The sequence below is a fragment of the Primulina tabacum genome, chromosome 5, assembly GCF_025594145.1.
Source record: "Primulina tabacum isolate GXHZ01 chromosome 5, ASM2559414v2, whole genome shotgun sequence".
NCBI lineage: Eukaryota > Viridiplantae > Streptophyta > Magnoliopsida > Lamiales > Gesneriaceae > Primulina > Primulina tabacum.
This window is the reverse complement of record NC_134554.1, coordinates 2,177,118-2,196,925: the sequence shown is the minus strand read 5'-3', so window position 1 is coordinate 2,196,925 and position 19,808 is coordinate 2,177,118. Positions and strand designations below refer to the sequence as shown.

The following is a 19,808-nucleotide window of genomic DNA, read 5'->3' as shown; positions in this document are numbered from 1 at the left end:
ACTCCCGACAAATGACTTTTAACGATATAGATACGAACAAATTAATTATTCATTAACATAAATTTTATATGAAATATTACAAGATTAGAAATACACAAAATATAAGTAAATACAAATATTAAAAAATATTCACGAACTTATAATTCATTAGTTACAAAAAAAGATAATATCTAAAGATAGTAAAGAAGAAATGCGGATGAAGATATAAATTTTGGTGATTTTTTTTTAAAAAATTTAAGATTGATGAAATTTTAGGCAAGGTAAACATTCTAATCCAATAAGCAGAAATAGTTAAAAATACATAAACAGAAAATGCTTTCAAGGCTCCCTTAACATGACCGATGAAGTGTTGAATATATGATTTATTTAGACTCCACTCCAAAATTTTTCCATTTCGTTATCGTAGAGCTAACTGTTAAAAAATCTCGAGGAATCAATGATTTCGTTGGTGTAAATTAGGAAGACGAAACAAATTTTAAAAAACTAGACTAAGAAGTTTATTTTTCCTAGTTTTGTAGGAGTGGATATGTTTCATTTCTCTTTAGGAAAAAAATAAGATTATTCAAGTGTGTATTTTAAGCTACTCAAGTTTCCGCATTTTATGGACGCACTCTTTAGTTACCCCGAAACCTATACTACACCCAAACACATCAAACATGGTCTGAAAAAGATATTCATCGTCAGACTCAGAAACTGCTGTCAGTAATGAAGAAAATGCGGCTGGAAATAAGATACCATCACAGACCAAAAATTCAACAGTAAAATTATATTTGATCGTTGCCTATCCATAGTGATGATCGTTTTTGGAAAGGGAAAGGATTACCACATCTCGGTAGTCGCACCAAAATTGGATGATCCAAAATTATTGAACTAGGATACCTGAAAATAACATGTTCATGACATGGCTTATAAATTCCATGACAAATATTACATGACATTAGGTACCTGGAAAGGAGGCTTATTCCCATGTCAAGAGTATATCATAATTGTATGAGATTGAGATCAATTCTAGCTAGATCGAGTTGAAGCAAGAAGATTCCAGCGTCGCTCCATATTGCATCTCTCTATAATGATATTACCTGCAACTTGATGCGTTTGAGGCTCCAAAGTGCGACTGCCCAACACAAGTATAAGCCAGACAACTCGTTAAGAAGAGGCTGTGCACAGTTCTTGTTGGTCTTAACAAGAGTCTCGGTGGATTATAAGGGAGAACACTTGGATGAAGCCACTACCATGCACTGGAGAAGCATTTTCTGATGAAAGTCAGAAAAGAGTATTTGAAAACTCCATCATCTCTGTATCCTGATATTTACCCTCTTGTGACCTGTGGAAAGCAGATGTAACACAACTACAACAAACACTAAAGAAAGGAAAAACTGGCGTGACTGCGAGAAACTTGATCATACGATTGAAATCTGCCAGGACACAAACGGTCAACGAGAAGACTGGAAGCCTGCCATAGAAATGAGAAGTCATGGACATGCAGCCACAAATGAAGAATCTGCTGCTGCCAACACTGAGACAAGCCCATTCAGCAAATAACAGATAGATTGCTTCAGAATTCAGATGTTCTATCACGAACAGCTTCTACATCGTCAAATATTGCCAGTGACAGCAGCACATAATTGAAATGCCTTTGACACTTTCAACATCGGAGCCTAGGATTGTTAACTCCGGCGTCTCAGGTCATATGACGAGAAATGAAACATATGTTCCTGTCTCAGTCCATGAGCAATCCGTGCACAGTCTAATGGATTTAACAATCAAATGATGCAAGAAATCTATCTTTCCCCTCAGAGGAATAATTTTGCCCAACACTTGTCAATGGCTGCTATAATCTTCTTTGGTTTACAAAGGTCTACAATAACCTTCTCCCACGTGGATTCTTTAGGGTGCAGAAAAGCTTTAAGCATCACTTCTATAACTTTTGATGCTCCAACAATTCTTTGTCGTTTGTACAGCCTTAATACTAACTCATCTAGAAACTCTCTGCCATCTTGCAATGGATTAAACTTCTCCTTCAAAGAGGTCAAGAAAATATTGCATGTAATTGAGTCAGGATCACATCCTTGATTTAGCATGTCAGTTAAAAGATCGATAGCATGGGAAATGCTACCTTGTTTGCATAAAGCCGTAAGAAGTATATTGTAGGTGACAACATCAGGCTTAGTGTTAGGCGCCTTACACAGCATCTCATTGAATAAATTCAAACCCTGTTTTACTGATCCAGCAGCACAGAGACCATGGATCATTGAACTATAAGCAACAACATCAGGGGCAAATCCTTTAGCCAAAAATTGCTTCCATATCATCAGAGCCTGTTTCAAGTTTCCATTCTTGCATAGCCCATGAATAAGAACACTGTAACAAACTTCATTATCCATGTAATCTTTCTGAGCCATCTCTTTCCATACAAGAATCGCCTTGTCGCAGCTTCCTACCTCAAAGAAACCCTTCATCAAGGAGCTGTAAGTGAAAGCATTTGGCATGCAACCAAAATCAATCATCTCGTAAAGAAAAATTTCAGCTTCATATGGTTTTCCTTCTCGACATAAACCATCAATTAGAGCACTATAAACAACCGTATTGGGCTTACATCCCTGTTCTATCATCTGCTTCCATAATTTAAATGCATCTTCAGATTTTCCTTCTTTAAAAAACCCACTAATAAGAGTTGAATAAACATACTCACTCGCCTTGTAACCCCTTTCCTCCATGGCCTTCAATACATGCACACCATCAACAACTCTTCCCTGCTTAACAAACCCGTTTATTATTGTTCCATATGTAACATCATTTGGAATATGTTTATTTGACAACATTTGCGCCAAAAGACTGACTGCCTTGTCAAGCTTCCCTTTGAGACATAACCCATGTATTAGTGTGTTGTAAGTCACTTCATTTGGTTTGCATCCTTTTAGAAACATATTCTCAACTAGCCTTCCAGCCCGGCTTAAATCACCCTTTCTGCAAAGCCCATTAATCAAGACATTGAATGTCGCCGCACTTGGGTAACACCCTTCTACTTGCATCTCGTCTAACAAAGCCACGGCATCATCAATTCTATCCTCCTTGCACAAACCATCCATCAATGTGCAATATGTGTAAACATCTGGCACACACCTTAAAAGAGCCATGTCCCTGAACATCTCTAACGCTTTACTGACTTTTCCTAATTTACACAGTGCTTTGATTACTAAATTAAATGTCAATACATTTGGAGAGATGTTTGTTTTATTGTTAATAACGTAATTATAGAACTCAAGTGCACGCTGATGCAGGCCCTCTTGAATAATCACAGTAAGGACAGAGTTAAAAGACTTGACAGTTTGCCTGCACTGAAATTCATCTACCATTCTATCAAACAACTCAGCGGCTTTGAGGGGCAAATGCGCTCTCCCATAAGCCCTAAACACAAAAATGAAACTCTTCTCAATAAAAGTTCTCTTTTCTCTTTTCATAAGTTCAAAAACCATCTCCAAGGACCTAAAATCACCAGAGCTGGCATGGTGTTCAATAAGAGAATAGAAAGTGGAGTCACCCTGCCTGTAAGAGCCGAATTTCTGTCCATGTTCGAATATTTTATCAGAAATTGGCATGTCTACTCTAATATGAGAACCCAGTTCCTGCGTATGGGTAACAATACTACTAGGAATCTGTGGTTCAAACGAAAATTCAGGTGGGTTCGAGCAACCAGATTCAATATTGACGAAGTAGCTCAAAGAGTTGGAGAGCTTCGAAGCAGGGCAACTTCTCCCCCTAAATCTACAGATGGATGACATTCCTCTTTATCACCAAAAGATGCCGACTCCAGCCCACATATTTCGAGAATAAATCAAGGGGGGAAACCCACAAGCACAAAGAAACTGCGGAGTGAACTGACCTCGAGCTTATCAAGACAAGGCTTTTGTTGGTGTGCTTTCATTCTACAGAACAACAATGGAGAAGGAAATCTTTAAGACGTGCAGAGAAATCTGACACTATCCAACAAAACTCATCGGCGAAAATCTTCAAATACCCTTTTGAATCCGAACTTACAAAAGTTTATTCCAAAGTTACTGCTATTATCATCAATTCGAAGAGAAGAGGTTCTCCATAGACGAATTACTTCTTTCCTTTTCTTTTTATACTGTTGTCGGATTCACAATCTTAAACCCATCCATAATTCAATTCGAAGAGAAGAGGGTCTCCATAGACGAATTACTTCTTTCCTTTCTTCTTTTTATATCGGTGTTGGATTCACAATCTTAAACCCATCCATAATTTTTAAATCATTTTATTATTTCTAGTTATATTATTATATTTTTATTTTAAAGGGTTTATTTTATTAAATATCTTTAATTTTTTTTTTAGATTTTAAAAGAATGCTCAATTTTTATTGGTACATATTTCATTATATATCATAAATTCAAATATTATTAGAATGTTCAATTTTTACAGTTGATAATTCATCGCATAACATAAACTCGAATAATTTTTCAATTTATTAATTAAATTATATAAACCAAATCGAATTAATCAAAACATAACACGAGAAAAATCAAATCCAATAGAAATAATAATTTTGTTTTTAGATTAAACATATGAAAACGGAGACCGAAATTTATTAAAATCGAACCACACTTCAGCTCAGACTATATATATATATTTTAAAAAATTACTGGTATATCAAACATTTGGAAGATAAATCGGCAAAGCCCTAAACCCCGGCTTGCAGCCCTTCGTTCAACAATGGCTACGAGATGCGGCCGAATTTTCAATAGACCTTCCATTTCGGCCGTGAAATCCACCATTTCGAAGCCAAAACTCAGAGTTTCCCCGACGTCGTTTTCCAGATCCTCCGCCCCTTCAAAATCTGACTCCTCACCCTTTCGCCGCTTCTTTCTCTCCAGGTCGTGTTCCTATAGTTTTCATTATGTGTGTCAGATTATGGTTATTTTTTCTTTGTAGAGAATCGTAGGATTATAATTTCAATCTATTTCATTTCCATTTCACTCACGGATGGTATTAAATTCGGAAATTGGGGTTAGGTCACCGGCGGAGCTGGGGAGCGTTGCATCCATGCTGCCTCTGCACAACGCTGTAGCCGTGGCTAGGATGACGTCATGTCTGAGCTCATCTTCTCGGAGTTGCAGGGCTCTATCACAGGGTACACTCTGCTGCACTTCTCCAGATCTCTAGTATGTTTCTTTTTTTTTTCCCCGTTTGTTTGTGAAAATTGTTATATTTATGCTCAATTGATTGTATATAGTATCATTATTTGGGTTCAGAGGTTTTGGTATATATGGTTTAAAACTTCAGATAAATTGCTATTGGGCAACAAAAATTTTTGCCTATTTTTTTTAAAAAAATTTGAACATACACGTGGGGGTTTTAAATTGGTTAAACGTTTGAGAAAGGTGCGTACGTAAGTCGATGAACATAAAATTTATAAACAAAACAAAACTTGTTAAAAAATGGGGAAGAATGCGATTCAAAGCTTGATGATATCGCTGTGAACGAACTTATGGTTTTATGTGCTGAATTATGACATCGAATCAGCACCAGACTTGTATTCTAAAGCTGGAAATTGATTGATTGGAAATCATGAAGCCAATCTTAATCTTTCATGGTAATTAGATATAATTTTAAAACAATTATAAATTTAGACATTTTCAATTCTACATTTTTGTATACTGGAAAAGTAAATTTTCAGATGTAGTTGATGAACTTTATTTTCTCCGGCTGTTAAATTTTTAGTCCAAGTAGCCAATTGCATTACATCATAAAAAACAGTTTTCTAGAATTAATGGATTTTCGGATTTTTTCCTCAGTTTATTAAAGCTCACTATTCCAAAATTATATAAATTCATGGAACAAACGAGACTTGTACTGCTTGATTGTTTCCTTTCTTTGGTATTTGTATTGCACTATCTCTTCAACAACTACCCAATCGATGTAATTGGATCATCTCTGCCGAGCGGAAGGCACTGATCAGCCATCTGACTGGAATGTTTGGTTGCTGCAGGCACATGAGTTTCCATATGCTTTAAAGAAATACAAGAATTTACAAGGTCTTCACTTATGTTTTGCCACACTATTCTTGTGTGAAGACACTTGGTTAAAGTCTTGTGGGAAAAAATGTGACTCGGATAGCCTAAAAGTATACAATTTTATGTTTCTTTAAGTGTGTTTATGGGTGGAACATTTGTTGTTTTTTGTGATTTTAAGATAAGTAGATAACCCCCTCGTTATGGTCGATATGGAATTTCTACGGTGATTTGGTGTAAAATTGCATTTCAAGAATCTGAAATCCATTATACCAGCAGAAATCGCCAGAAATATATCATATGTCCAGCTTCTGTTACCAGAGAATTGCATTCCGAATTTTATAGATTTTTTGTGAGGAGATGTTCTTTGGTGTAGAGTTGAACACGCACTTGTACGGGAAATAAATGTGAATTCCTGAAGAAGTAAAATAATTTGGTGGGTAATTTTTGCCTTAGGTATTACATCCGTGCTCGTCATGTAAGATTACTCTATTATCACACTTACCTGCTCCATATGTTCACAGTTTTCACAGTTTCGAAATAGTTAATTGGAAAGCTATGAAATTCCCTCATTTTTCCGTGACTGTTTTGATGCCCTAAGTATATAGTAATGATTATGTATAGAGTAACAAGGCAGCACAACAAATTCAGGCTCATGAATTTGGTTTAATAATGTTCTGCTTTGGCCTTTGAGTGATCATGCATTGGTTTGGCTTGATTGTTGTGGTGACCATAGTTCTCCTTTCTCCAGATGAAACTGGTGGAACGTGATAGACCTTCCAGAGGTGTGGCTCAGTGATTTCTCGTGAAGTTGATTTTGATACATTTTCAACACGTATAATTTTCTTTTATACTAGATAAGATGTCAACGGACTGAGCTTTCTACAATCACATGGATGATAGGTTAATTAACTGAAAGCTTCTGATTATCTATCAGTTGTTCTAATTTTATTCTTTTTTTTTTTGTTTAACAAACATCAATGTTATTTATTTATTGAGTCACATTATTGATTTATATATATATTTCATAAAGAATCTGTTTGGTTTAGGTATTCGGATGGAATGTTTGTCCACTTTCTGATACTAGTTCCCTGTTTTCTTCTTGTCTCAGAGCTAGGTCTGTCGGTTCCAAGGTAACTTGGTTGGCAAATTATCAGAGATTATTCTCGTATGAATTGGAAAAGGCGGTTCTATAAATTCCAGCACATGCAGTTGATCTTTAAACAATCGGTAAAGCTCCGAAGGCAGCATAGTTGATTTTGAGTTATTTTCAGAATTAACAAATTCGGCCCCATTTGAATAGCTTGAGTTATCTTGTTTCCTGCGTATGGCAGCTTACGTTTTTTGGTTTAGATCTTAATCTACTTTTTTTCATGATGATGTCGGGTTTATGACTACAATCATTTTGAAATAAATTTTCATGTCGATGATATAATCAATTATTGAATATGAGTTAACATTTTCATAATACACAACAGTATTAAACTCGAAAGATTAATAACCAGGGATCCTTTCAATAAAAGAAAAAAAAAACTTGAAAGATCTATGACTTTCTGACTTGATATTATTTGATTTATTTTTATTAACATTTGCCAAATCATCATGATACTTTTTCTGCAAAGATTATTTGTATTTCTTTATTAATTCGTAAGACTTTGAATTTGTGGTGGAACAAATTTCTGTTCTAATCATCAAATACGTTTAACGGAGCTAGTCGATTACATATATAATTCAAAGACAAGTAATTTTTGCAGCGTTGATGATTCGAGTTTATGGTAATTAATTTAACGAAGAAACGAACTGAACATTTTAATGTTTGTGTCCCGGAAAAATACTCCTAGTGACAACGTCAAAATAAATAATTAAAGAGTTGAACATAAGTATTCTTCTAAAAGTTGTCTTAAAAGATCAAAATAATAATTAAAAAATAAGTATCATAAGGTTGTAAATAAAAAATAATAATCAAGCCAAATATGTATATATGTGTGTGCCCACGAGAACTAAAACCACAATTACTCGATATAATCTCCCGACCACATGAACTTAATGCCCACTTGTCACACATTGACTCACTTTCACATTTAAACTACTCTCCAAGTCAATCCCTCTCATCCACAAGTAACAAACTTCAACTATAAACTAGGACTTCCCCTCAATCTATTCTTACATGTTTTTAGCAAAAAAAAGCAATAAATTTTCACTTGTATGAGTCCATTGTGAAACACCAATGGTCAAGATTATGCCATATCATTAACCTTTATTACATGGCATCATTTGGACATGTTTCCCATGACCCCATCTATCTAGTGTATGCAATAACTTTTCAAGACACACCCATATATCTTCTAAGCTCCTTCACACATATTATATGTGTGTACGTGTATATGTATATATATAATCCATATTGATTTGGTGTTCTTTGTGATCTGAGAATGGAGTGTCACATAGTAGTAAAAATATATTGTGGAAAATTTCAGTAAAAGAAACAACAAATGAGTGTTCTAAGTAATCCATCCCATAGTGGTGCCGAAAAGTTCAACATAAAAAACGAAGGTAACAACAAGCATTCCTATTTTCTTCGAGCCAAAACTAATCGTTTAATGTGCTATAAAGCAAGTGAAGATTACGATTGAAGAAATCATCTTCAAATAAGGAGAGCGAAGAAGAAGATCTGGCAAATTGTTTGGTGATGTTATCTAACAAATCTTTTGCCTTTTCTAGTAATGACGAGGAGGAAAACAAGGCCAAAGAAATGGAGATCAATGTCACGTTCCAGTGCAAATCTTGCAAGAAAGTCTTCGGTTCCCACCAAGCATTGGGGGGACAGGGCGAGTCATAAGAGAGTTAAAGGTTGTCGTTTTGCCTCCAACTCTGATCTAGAAAATGTCCATCAAGGTTGTTCTATCCAAGAAGATCACGAGTTCTTGATGACGCAATCAGAGACGACTACTACGCCACCCACATCCAGCACCTCTGCAGGAAAGACGCTCAAGATGCACGAATGTACCATCTGCCGTCGAGTTTTCTCATCGGGGCAGGCCTTAGGCGGGCACAAACGATGTCATTGGCTCACTTCCATTTCATCGGACGATTCTATCATCCCAGATCTCCATGATTTTAAATATGATCACGACCAACATGCTTACAAAACATCTTGCCATCTCCTTATCGATCTCAATCTTAAGTTGCCAATTCCACAGCTTGGTCGAAATAATTTCGCCGTTGAAACAAAACATGAAGAACAAAGAATCAAGTCCATGGATACCCAGAACGAAGAAAAATCATGCACTGAGAGGAAGCTAAGAAAGCTGAGTGAATTAGGAGATGTGGAGTGGGATAAATGGTTACAGGTGGGGATCGCTTCATTTACTGATCATATATGTTAGGAAATATACATGAAAACCCGTGACAGAGCCAGTAACTTTTGTACGTGGGCCGATCCTAAAACAAATAAAGAGGGTAAAATTATGTTTTTGAATATATCTAAGAGTATGTCTCTTGTGGGTAGATCTCACGAATTTTTATCTGTCGGATCAGTGACAGAGCCATAAATATGGCTATGTCTGGGCTAAAATTTTAAATTTTAGAATCTTTTAATATTTTAAATTGATCTACCCGGCTAATATCATATTATTTCAAAATTATACAAAATTTATATATCCATTTTTTTTTAAAAAAAATGGACCATCCGGGCTAAAGTCCGGATAAAGGAGCATGTGCTCCGCCCTTGTGTGAGACGGGTCAACCCTACCAATATTCACAATAAAAAATAATATTTTTAACATAAAAAGTAATACTTTTTCATGGATGACCCAAATAAGATATATGTCTCACAAATACGACCCGTGAGATCGTCTAATATAGATTATAAATGGATTTGTAAGAAAAGTTAATATAGATGGATAGGAAAGCTCCATTGGCTTCGATTCTCTTGTATGAATGCTTGATGTATTTCGTCCTGAAACTTTCAAAATTTTCTTCTATTTTCTAGTATACTAGTATAAAAACATTCACGAGTGTGTACGGTAAATGTTAAATTTTGGAAACTGGACTTTTGAAACTTACACCATTTTCTAAATAGACACATTTCTTGTTAATATTTGCATGTAATTTAATTCAAATAGGAATGTGTAAATAACACATTGATAGATAATGAGTTATTAGATATGATTCAAATTTAATAAATAATATATTTTTTTTATTTACCAAAAAAAAAAAAAAAACCAACCAAGGGTTGGTCGAGTGCAATAATTCATACTAAAATGTAAGAGCTAGTAGTAATTTAATCATCCATATCCATAACCTAAAAATGTAAAATATGGGGAATGCTCGAATTAGGTCAAAAAATCTAGAAATAGATTTATAGGAGTCTATGGAAATGAAATTAATTAATAAGTAAAAATAGAATATAAAAAAGTGCGAAAACAATGCATGAATCGAGCACCATCCAACTCCACCGAATTTAATCGTCAACGACACTCCATCCAATAAATTCCCCAACTAGTCCACTGCTCATAGAGTTAAATGAATGTTCGGATTGAATTTGTTTTTAGTTTGACAATATTAAATTCATATTAATTAAATTATTGCTCCATCTTTTATTTATTTTTGTATAATAAATTCCGTGGCTTCTTTTGCATTTGTATTAAAATTTATTATAAATAGTTGATTCACTCTATCATGAAGTGAATATTAAAATTTTGAAGATAATTGGGAAAAAAAAAATATTTTTATTACGTAATTTAAATTTAAATGCGCATGATATGATAAAAAAATCCAATTGTGATAATTTTAAAAAAAATTGATGTAAAATACAATAGTATTATAGAATAGATGGAAAATCACTTCAAATTTCAGCAGATATGGAAAATCAGTTTTCATTTGATTTTTTTTCCCTCGGAAACTGAAGTAAAATAAAATTAAATGCATCAAAGTGGCTATGATTAGCTTAAGAAGTAAATGAATTGTCTTCATAAATTTTAGTTTTAATTTATCTGATTATAATGACATAATATCATCATATATTCAAATTCATTTGTCATATTTGATAACACAAAAAAACTCTTCTGACAATATCACACGATTCAATTTTATGAGACATATTTTTTATTCCACTAACTCGAAAAAAATTTATTTTTCTTTTCAAGAATATGATATACATAAATTGGATCGATCTATCTCATTATATAATGTAGTGTATGACACTGTTTTACAAGATATATAGAAAATCAATTCCTATATCAAAAAATCATAACCGTCTCACAAACATAATTTTTATTTAATTTCTTCAAATCACGTTAGTAGCGGTTTTCTGGAAAATGTTTGTTTTTCATTATTTTTGGTTGTTTATTAGAAAACTAATGTACCATTTGGTTCGCTATATTATTTATCTATATTTTTATCCAATCTAATCTAATATTTGGTGCATCTATCAATTATTTATCTTACATCAATCAAATCATTGAATTGAAAATATTATTTATCTTCGTGTTAATTATCGCATGTAACTAAACTCTAGTCAGTAGCCAACATTTTTTAAAAATATATATATAAAAGGGAAAAATTATTTAACGAAGTTTTTAGAGTATGAATATATATATATTCTGACTTTCTGAGTAGGAGACGCTCGGCGCGGTTGATTCAGCCAAACAAGGGCTTTTTGTATTCTTTTCTCATTTTCACACAGGCTCGTCTCTCTCTCTCTCTCTCAATATTCGATTTCTGTATATATATATATATACATACAAAGACATGTATATTTACGTTTGTTCCTGATTCCGAGGTTCTCTGTTTGCTCTGTAAGCTAATATCTCTGCGGATGAATTTCTCTCTCCTGTTCTAGATTTTATTCGTTGATTCGAAGAAAAAATTTACCCAATTTTAAGGTTTTTTATTCCATTGCGTGGTCTATGAATTAAGGTGACGAGGAAATACCAGATCTTGCTTGATTCAGATCGGATTAAGGTTTATTTAGTGGATTTGTTGGTGGATCTGAGTGTTGTTAGCTCCGATCATTTGGGGTCTTGATTTTTGGAGCTCCAATTTTGTAGATTACAAGGTAAGGGTTTGAGTAAATGGCTTCCAATCCTCCTCCATTTCAGGTGGAGGATAATACAGACGAGGATTTTTTTGATAAATTAGTGAATGACGACGACGACGGGGATTTTGGGATCACTTCCACGTCTGAAGGCCGTGTTTTCTCGGATGGGAATGAATCTGATGAATCAAAAGCTTTTTCGAATTTGAATATCAATGAGTTTGATAATAGTTGTGATGTTAGTCATTATAATACCAGCAATAGTATCAGTAACATTGTGGATAATTTAAGTGCGGAAATAAAGACAGCAAAACAGATTGATGACGGGGGAACTGTGGACTATATTAGAAATCCATTAGCGTCGGAGAATTCATTTGAGTTTGGTAATTTGATAAGTGAACCAAAGAATGAGGACGAGATTGCTGAAGTTCTATCAGACACGGCATTTATGGGTAAGAGTAGTGGTGAGCGTCTTTCAGATGCGACTGTGGTCAGTAAGAGCAGTGCTGAATCAGGATCACCGGGAGTTAAGGTAATGGATTGGAGCACTTTTCATTCTGATTCAAACAAGAATGATGGCAATGGCTTTGGGTCATACTCAGATTTTTTCACTGAATTAGGTGGTGATAATGCAGGTGATGCATGGGGGAATGTGGGGGATAGTTTGGACACTGTGCCAAATGGGAGTGAAGTACATGGACACGCTCACATGGAAAATTCTAACGATCTCGGGGAGTATAATGAGGGAAATGATTATAGTATAACAGCCAATCAAAGTGCGGAACCACAGGTCTTAAATAGCAGTCACTACTGGGAGGGAATGTATCCAGGTTGGAAGTATGAACCAAGCACTGGACAATGGTATCAGGTAGATGGTTATGATGCTGGTGCAAGTGCAAGTGCACAAGCACATATTGACTCTAATTTATCTTCTACTTGGGGATTATCTGATGGAAAGGCTGAGATCTCTTACTTTCAGCAAACTGCTCAGTCTGTTGCTGGAACTGTGCCTGAGAGTGGTAAAATTGAGTGTGTCACTGATTGGAATCAAGCTTCTCAGGTGAGTGATGCAAAAGAAACCACATCAAATTGGAATCAGGTTTCACAATTAAGTAGTGATACCACTGGTGTTTCATACCCGGCTTCTCAAGATAATAATGGTTACCCACCTCATGTGGTTTTTGATCCCCAATATCCGCACTGGTATTATGATACTATTGCTCAGGAATGGTTCCTGATAGAGTCCTACACTGCATCTACTCAGTCAGGGACCAAAGTTCAGGGCCAGATGAATCAGGATAGACATGCATTAACCAATACATTTTCTCAGAACAATGATCAGAGGATGTATAGTACACACAATCAAGGTAATAGTTACCAAAATCAAGCATTTAGTAGCCAAGGTCAGGAACACAGCTGGACTAGGTCGTTCAGCGACTACAATCAACAAAGCTCAAAAATGTGGCAACCTGATATGTTAAGTAATAATGAAGCTACTTCACAGTATGGAAATGAACAAACGAAAAATCGTTACGCACAGAATTTTTCTATTGTTGCTCAAGGAAGCCCACAGAATGCCATTCATCATGGAGTAACAGGTTCATATTACGAGAATGTAGCACAAGGTCCAAAAAACTTTTCCGTGGGTTCTGGGACACAAGGTTTTGTTGCTGGTGGAAACTTAAGTCAACAGTTCGATGAATCAAGAATCAATCAACATAGCCAAAATGGTGTCCCAAGTGACTACACCAGGAATCAGGAACTCAATCAATTTTTCTCAGCAAATGATTCAGGGTACTCAAATTTCGTACGCTTCTGCTGGTGGAAGGTCTTCTGCAGGTCGTCCTCCGCATGCTTTGGTTACTTTTGGTTTTGGTGGGAAGCTTATTGTGATGAAAGATAATAGTTCTACTGAAAACTTGAACTATGGAAGTCAGGTCTGTGCTTGAGCTTTCCTTCTTTTTCCTTCAATTTCACTTATATTCTGTGCTGAAACTTTTTCATTTTTGTGAAGAATACTACAAGTGGTTCCATATCGGTTCTCAACTTACAAGAAGTTGTGAATGAAAACAATGCATCAAACAATGGAATGGGTGTTTGCAATTATTTCCAGGCTCTTTGTAGGCAAGCTGCCCCGGGTCCTCTTACTGGTGGAAGTGTTGGCATCAAGGAGTTGAACAAATGGGTAGACGAGAGAATAGCTAACCCTGAATTTGCTGAGATGGACTATAGGAAGGCTGAAAATTCGAGGTTACTTCTCTCACTGCTTAAACTGGGTTGTCAATATTATGGGAAACTTCGATCTCCATATGGTACAGATGCTGTATCGAAGGTAGATTGCTTATTCTTTAGCGACTGAACTTGGTTTACTGGAGGCTACCAATTTAATTTTGCATCATCATATACTAAAGTCAATTCTTTGATAGATAATCACTGTGAGTCAGACTTAACAAAATTTGATCAATCCCTTGTAAGGCGGTGAACTGAACAGCGAATTCTCTTTCATCAATCCTTGTATCCCATGCTACTCTCTTTATACATAAACAAATCTCTTGGAAAAAATAATGAAAAAAATTCGTGTCAAATTTTAAGAATGTTCCCTGTTCGCGGTAACTTTCTGAATTGGAAAGGCGTTTGTGACTGATCGATTTCGAACATCACGCTGTTGTTTATTGTGTGCGCGTATATTACATGTTTTTTTATTTTGTCTATATGATTGTGTGCACTCTTTGTGCTTGGAAAGAGCTTCTTAACACTAAACTTTTCCTTTGGATAAAACTGAATAAAACATGACCACTCAATTGCGTCAAAATCAGTATATGATGGTCATGGTGTCTTATTATTTTCCAAACTGACTTTTTTGTTTTTCTTTGGCATACTGTCGTCATTTTGAAACATTACTTGTCCAATATAACCAAATCGTTTTGATAAATAATTTTGCATGCTGAGCTATTTTCGGAGCTATTTGAAAATATGAACATGTCGATGCTCCATGGGTTTGTAGATTATAGCTATTCAGTGAATTAGTCCCTTTCTGCTTTGCTGGTTGTAGGGGTGCATGCCACTCTCTTCCAAGTTCCTTTGACGCTGTTACTCGTATCATGAAAATAGTTAAAATATATTTCTGCCCTGACCTAGGTATAATCAATTGCTGGATTTGTAATTTATAATGTGACGGTATAACAGGAAAGTGATGGTCCTGAATCAGCTGTTGCCAAGCTTTTTGCATCTACAAAGAGAAACAACATGCAGTATAGTCAGTATGGGGCTGTTGCCCAGTGCTTGCAACAAATGCCATCGGAAGGACAAATGCAGGTATTTCATGGCCTACCATTGACATTTATTATTTTTTCGGCAATGCATCTATTTGTTAATAAGTGCCACTTCATTAATTAGGCCACTGCTGCTGATGTTCAAAACCTTCTAGTTTTCGGAAGAAAGAAAGAAGCTCTGCAATGTGCGAAAGAGGGTCAGTTATGGGGCCCTGCCCTTGTTCTTGCTGCACAACTTGGTGATCAGGTCTGTCAATATGAGACGTTCATCTCTCTTTCTCTCTGACTAATGAAACGGATTGATTTTTCTTTTGGCACGTTGATTTATCTTTTGTAACTGAAAACAAACCCCTACAGTTCTACGTGGAAACTGTAAAGCAAATGGCACTTCAACAATTGGTAGCAGGGTCACCTTTGCGGACATTATGCCTGCTAATTGCTGGGCAACCTGCTGATGTCTTTTCTGCAGATACCACAGCCATTAGTAGCATGGCTGGTGTGGCAAATTTGCCTCAGCAACCACCACAGGTAGATGCTTTATTCTCTGCTAAATACAGTTGTGGGTAGCTACATTGTTGTTATACTTTTTTTGGAAGGTTTTTTGTGCGAAGCGATTATTGAGGTGTTATATATCAGAATATTTACTTCTAGGTCTTTTTTAATGTCTCTCTTGTTTCTCAATATCTTTCTTTAGTTTAAGTTTTACAGGAACTTCTCCTAAGCTTGAGGTGGCTTATTGTGTATTTGTGTTGTGATGATTTTTGCAATACTCAGTTTCTCGCGAATGGTATGCTGGATGACTGGGAGGATAATTTAGCAATGATAACTGCAAATAGAACAAAAGATGATGAACTTGTGCTCATTCATCTCGGAGATTGTTTGTGGAAGGAAAGAAGTGATGTATGTTCTGGTCAATCATTTGGAGCACACTTATTTTCTCTTCCTTGAGAATTCCTTCAATTCGCTCTAACTCTATGTTGCCTACTTTCTGAATATTTTTTTAGATAATCGCTGCTCACATTTGCTATTTAGTTGCTGAAGCAAGTTTTGAGCCATATTCAGACAGTGCAAGGTTGTGTCTTGTCGGTGCAGATCACTGGAAATTTCCACGGACATATGCCAGTCCAGAGGCTATACAGGTTTGGACCAATTTTTTATGAAGTACGCATTTTCCAAGAGTTCAAATCATCCTATCAACTGCCTAGGACATTTTGGGCTCACCCAGTAGAATTTCAACTTGAATAAAGATAAAACAAATGATGGATCAGAATATGATTGGAGCATGACAAATTGGATTCAGAATGTTCTATTTTTGTGTTACTCTGCACTGAACTATCAATTTTCTTGCTTTGTTGAGTTCATTAGCATCTAGTATCTGCACCTCGGCACTCTCTGTGCTTTTGTCAGAAGCAGTTCTAGGGCCCCACTAGATGATTATTGATTCTTTTTACGATAATACTTCTAATTAGTGTATGTGCGTGGTTGGAGAAGGTTTTGTAACATTATTAATATCTATTGAAACTTAATAAACTGATTTATGTTGGGTTGTACTGTTTCTGGAACTGAACCCTCGCCATCAATTTCCTGTAGTTGCTTGTGGGCCTGTGGCTATGCTTTCAGAGGCAGAACGTGGCTTAGTCTATGATTTATGTTTATTCCATTTGACCTACATGCATATCTGATCTCTGATCTTTTTACAGAGGACAGAGGTATACGAGTATTCAAAATCACTTGGGAACTCCCAGTTTGTCCTACTTCCATTTCAACCATATAAGCTTGTATATGCACACATGTTGACAGAAGTTGGGAGGATATCTGATGCGTTGAAGTACTTACACTGCTTTTAGCTCACTTATCTTTCATCAATTATTACTTATATTTCTCAGAGATTGGTGTTTAATGTAGGTACTGTCAAGCGGTACTAAAATCACTTAAGACAGGACGAAACCCAGAGGGTGAGAATCTCAAACAGTTGGTTTCATCTTTGGAAGAGAGGATCAAAGCTCATCAAGAGGTTTCTTGGCTTTTGTGTGTGTTTGTGCTTGTCTTGTATAGTGATACCTGTAACCAAAACTTCTTTTATGTAGGGAGGTTTCTCCACAAACTTAGCCCCTAAAAAATTAGTTGGTAAATTGCTCAACCTTTTTGATAGTACTGCCCACCGTGTTGTTGGGGGTTTACCACCACCTGCACCAACAGCTGGTGGCCCTATTCAAGGTAACATGAATTATCATCAAACAATCGGGCCTAGGGTATCAACTAGTCAATCAACATTGGCTATGTCATCGTTAGTGCCTTCTCAATCCATCGAGCCTATAAGTGAATGGGCAGCTGATGGCAACCGGATGTCAATGCATGCCAGAAGTGTTTCAGAACCAGACTTCGGTAGAAGTCCAAGGCAGGTTTGTTTCAATCATATGTAGTGACTCTTTTTCTGTGGATGGACCTGTTCTTCAGTTACTGGCTTGTGGGTCTTCTGGTTAATAATATTTGACATCTTTACGACATGCAGGATCAGGCTCAGTCATTGAAGGAAGCAAATTCTGCTGGCGAGCAAGAAAAAGCATCAGCAATAGGCAGGCGATCTCGATTTGGTAGTTTTGGTTTTGGATCTCAGCTACTACAGAAGACCGTAGGTTTAGTTCTCAACCGTCAAGGCCGCCAGGTGATTGGTTTAGGTTTTTTATTTGACATTAATATGCCTAGCGACTCCTAATTCATCTCTTGAAATTTTTTTTTTTGTCACATCATATTGTTGCAATATCTTGTAGGCTAAATTGGGTGATACGAACAAGTTTTATTATGACGACAAACTCAAGAGATGGGTGGAGGAAGGTGCTGCACCTCCAGCAGAAGAAGAGACACTTCCACCCCCACCGACAGCTGCAATTTTCCAGAATGGAACGTCAGATTATAACTTAAAGACTGCGCTGCAAAATGAAAGTTCTCATGTCAACAGAAATCCTGAATATGGAAGCACAAGTCCTCTAGATAATAGTTCAGGAATTCCACCACTTCCTCCAACTTCAAATCAATACTCTGCCCGGGGAAGGATGGGCGTCCGATCGAGGTAAATTCAAGAAGTTGCTTGGTGAGGCAAAGACTAGGTCATATTTGACAGCTATCAAATAATAGGCATTGTGCGAAACTAGATAATCTCAAACGCATAGAATGACAGAATATTAACAGTTGATCTTGTGTCATTGCGATTGTTAGCAGAACTGCAATGTGAATGATTATCTGACGGCAAATGAAATTATTTACATGTGAACTGTCAAAAAGATGCATTTATTTGCTTCAACTTAACATCTTACTTGACGAGTCCTCTGTCCTCTGGCAGGTATGTCGACACCTTTAACCAAGGTGGTGGGAACACGGCAAATTCATTCCAGGCTCCTGCTGTTCCTTCAGTCAAACCAGCAAGCAGCCCCAACCCAAAATTCTTTGTGCCAGCACCCGTGGCCTCGGTTGACCAATCAGTTGATGCTCCTGTCAATGGCATGCAAGACAATTCATCAACCCAGGAACATCCTTCCACCTCTCCTTTAAGCTACACATTCCAGTCACCTGCACCACCTCCACCGTCCATGAACATGCCAAGATTTGCTAGCATGGACAACATCTTGCACAATGGTACAAGCAATTATGGTTCTTTTTCGACACCTTCACGGCGTACAGCATCATGGAGTGGAAGATTAAACGATTCGTTCAGTCCTCCGCATAGGGTTGAAGTAAAACCTCTGGGAAAGGTATTGAGCAAGGACCCGTCTTCATTCACATCAAGTGACCCTTCTTTTGTACATTCGTCAAAAAATGGCAGTAATGTTGGAGATGATCTTCACGAAGTGGAACTCTGATGCCGTGAGATAGATCATTGCAATTTATACAACACAACAGCTGTGCTGCTTAGATGTCAAAAATTGCAGGATGGGAGTGTTCGAAGGAGATGAATTTTGTTTACCCGTTGATCCTCTTTTCTCCCATTTACTTGCATCAGTTTTTAACTTTTTTTGGCTTCTCTCATTATTATTTTTTACAGTTGTATGCTATAAATCAGTTGTTACCTAGCTGTTTACTGTATCTATTGAGAGAAGATTGTAAAAGGAAACGTTATATAATTGTCACGTTGGAAAGAAACAATGCAAATTGTACAGTTCACTTGTTTGCTGGGCCATAAATTGTTGAATGGACAAATCCCTTTTGCTACTTATGAGCTCAATGTAGGAATGCTTTTGAGGGATCTGCGGTATTTTTATATACCTTCATAGACTGCTAAAATAGATTTAAGTTTCAATGCGGGGCTCCCAATTTTAGTGTGATTCTGTTCTTTTTTCTTTTTTTCTTTTTCCTTCCCTAAGATACAGTGACGCATTTTAAATAGACATGATAGCGGGTACTGAAATCACCAACCCAATCATCTACTTTAAGTAGCGGCCGAAGAGCCAAGCCAAATTTGTGCCTGTTTTGGCG

At 36.4% G+C, this 19,808-nt stretch overlaps 3 protein-coding genes and 1 long non-coding RNA gene across 6 annotated transcripts; 3 read left to right on the top strand and 1 right to left on the bottom strand.

Moving 5' to 3' along the window:
* Positions 1–221: 221 nt before the first annotated feature.
* On the bottom strand, positions 222–4,237 carry LOC142545394 (uncharacterized). 3 transcript variants are annotated; one of them, XR_012820265.1, is made up of 2 exons: positions 946–4,236; positions 222–879 (listed from the first exon to the last, which is right to left on the bottom strand). XR_012820265.1 is itself a non-coding variant. In XM_075652564.1 (2 exons), exon 2 carries the CDS (start codon positions 3,780–3,782, stop codon positions 1,794–1,796), a length of 1,989 nt encoding a protein of 662 aa, XP_075508679.1. In that variant the 5' UTR covers positions 3,783–3,904; positions 3,990–4,236; the 3' UTR covers positions 222–1,793. The 3 variants fall into 3 exon arrangements, 2 of the variants coding, with proteins under 2 accessions (XP_075508679.1, XP_075508680.1); XM_075652564.1 differs by having other exon boundaries at positions 222–3,904; positions 3,990–4,236; XM_075652565.1 differs by lacking the exon at positions 222–879 and having other exon boundaries at positions 1,887–2,018; positions 2,117–4,237.
* A 1,770-nt stretch (positions 4,238–6,007) lies between these two features.
* Positions 6,008–7,468, top strand: LOC142545393 (uncharacterized). Its single transcript, XR_012820264.1, has 2 exons — positions 6,008–6,053; positions 7,141–7,468. It is a non-coding gene; the product is annotated as an uncharacterized LOC142545393 (long non-coding RNA).
* A 1,284-nt stretch (positions 7,469–8,752) lies between these two features.
* Positions 8,753–9,415, top strand: LOC142545103 (uncharacterized). Its single transcript, XM_075652076.1, has one exon. It carries the CDS (start codon positions 8,753–8,755, stop codon positions 9,413–9,415), a length of 663 nt encoding a protein of 220 aa, XP_075508191.1.
* A 2,237-nt stretch (positions 9,416–11,652) lies between these two features.
* Positions 11,653–19,557, top strand: LOC142545392 (protein transport protein SEC16B homolog). The gene is given in 14 exon segments (XM_075652562.1): positions 11,653–13,816; positions 13,818–14,003; positions 14,081–14,398; positions 15,253–15,381; positions 15,463–15,585; positions 15,696–15,866; positions 16,113–16,238; positions 16,343–16,477; positions 17,039–17,166; positions 17,244–17,352; positions 17,426–17,740; positions 17,851–18,003; positions 18,110–18,408; positions 18,679–19,557. Coding segments are annotated over 14 exon segments (4,422 nt in total). The 5' UTR covers positions 11,653–12,103; the 3' UTR covers positions 19,196–19,557.
* Positions 19,558–19,808: the final 251 nt, after the last annotated feature.

Bases quoted from the DNA above. Each gene is read 5' to 3' on its own strand.
- LOC142545394 (XM_075652564.1), bottom strand. From the start codon at position 3,782: ATGTCATCCATCTGTAGATTTAGGGGGAGAAGTTGCCCTGCTTCGAAG.
- LOC142545103 (XM_075652076.1), top strand. From the start codon at position 8,753: ATGACGAGGAGGAAAACAAGGCCAAAGAAATGGAGATCAATGTCACGT.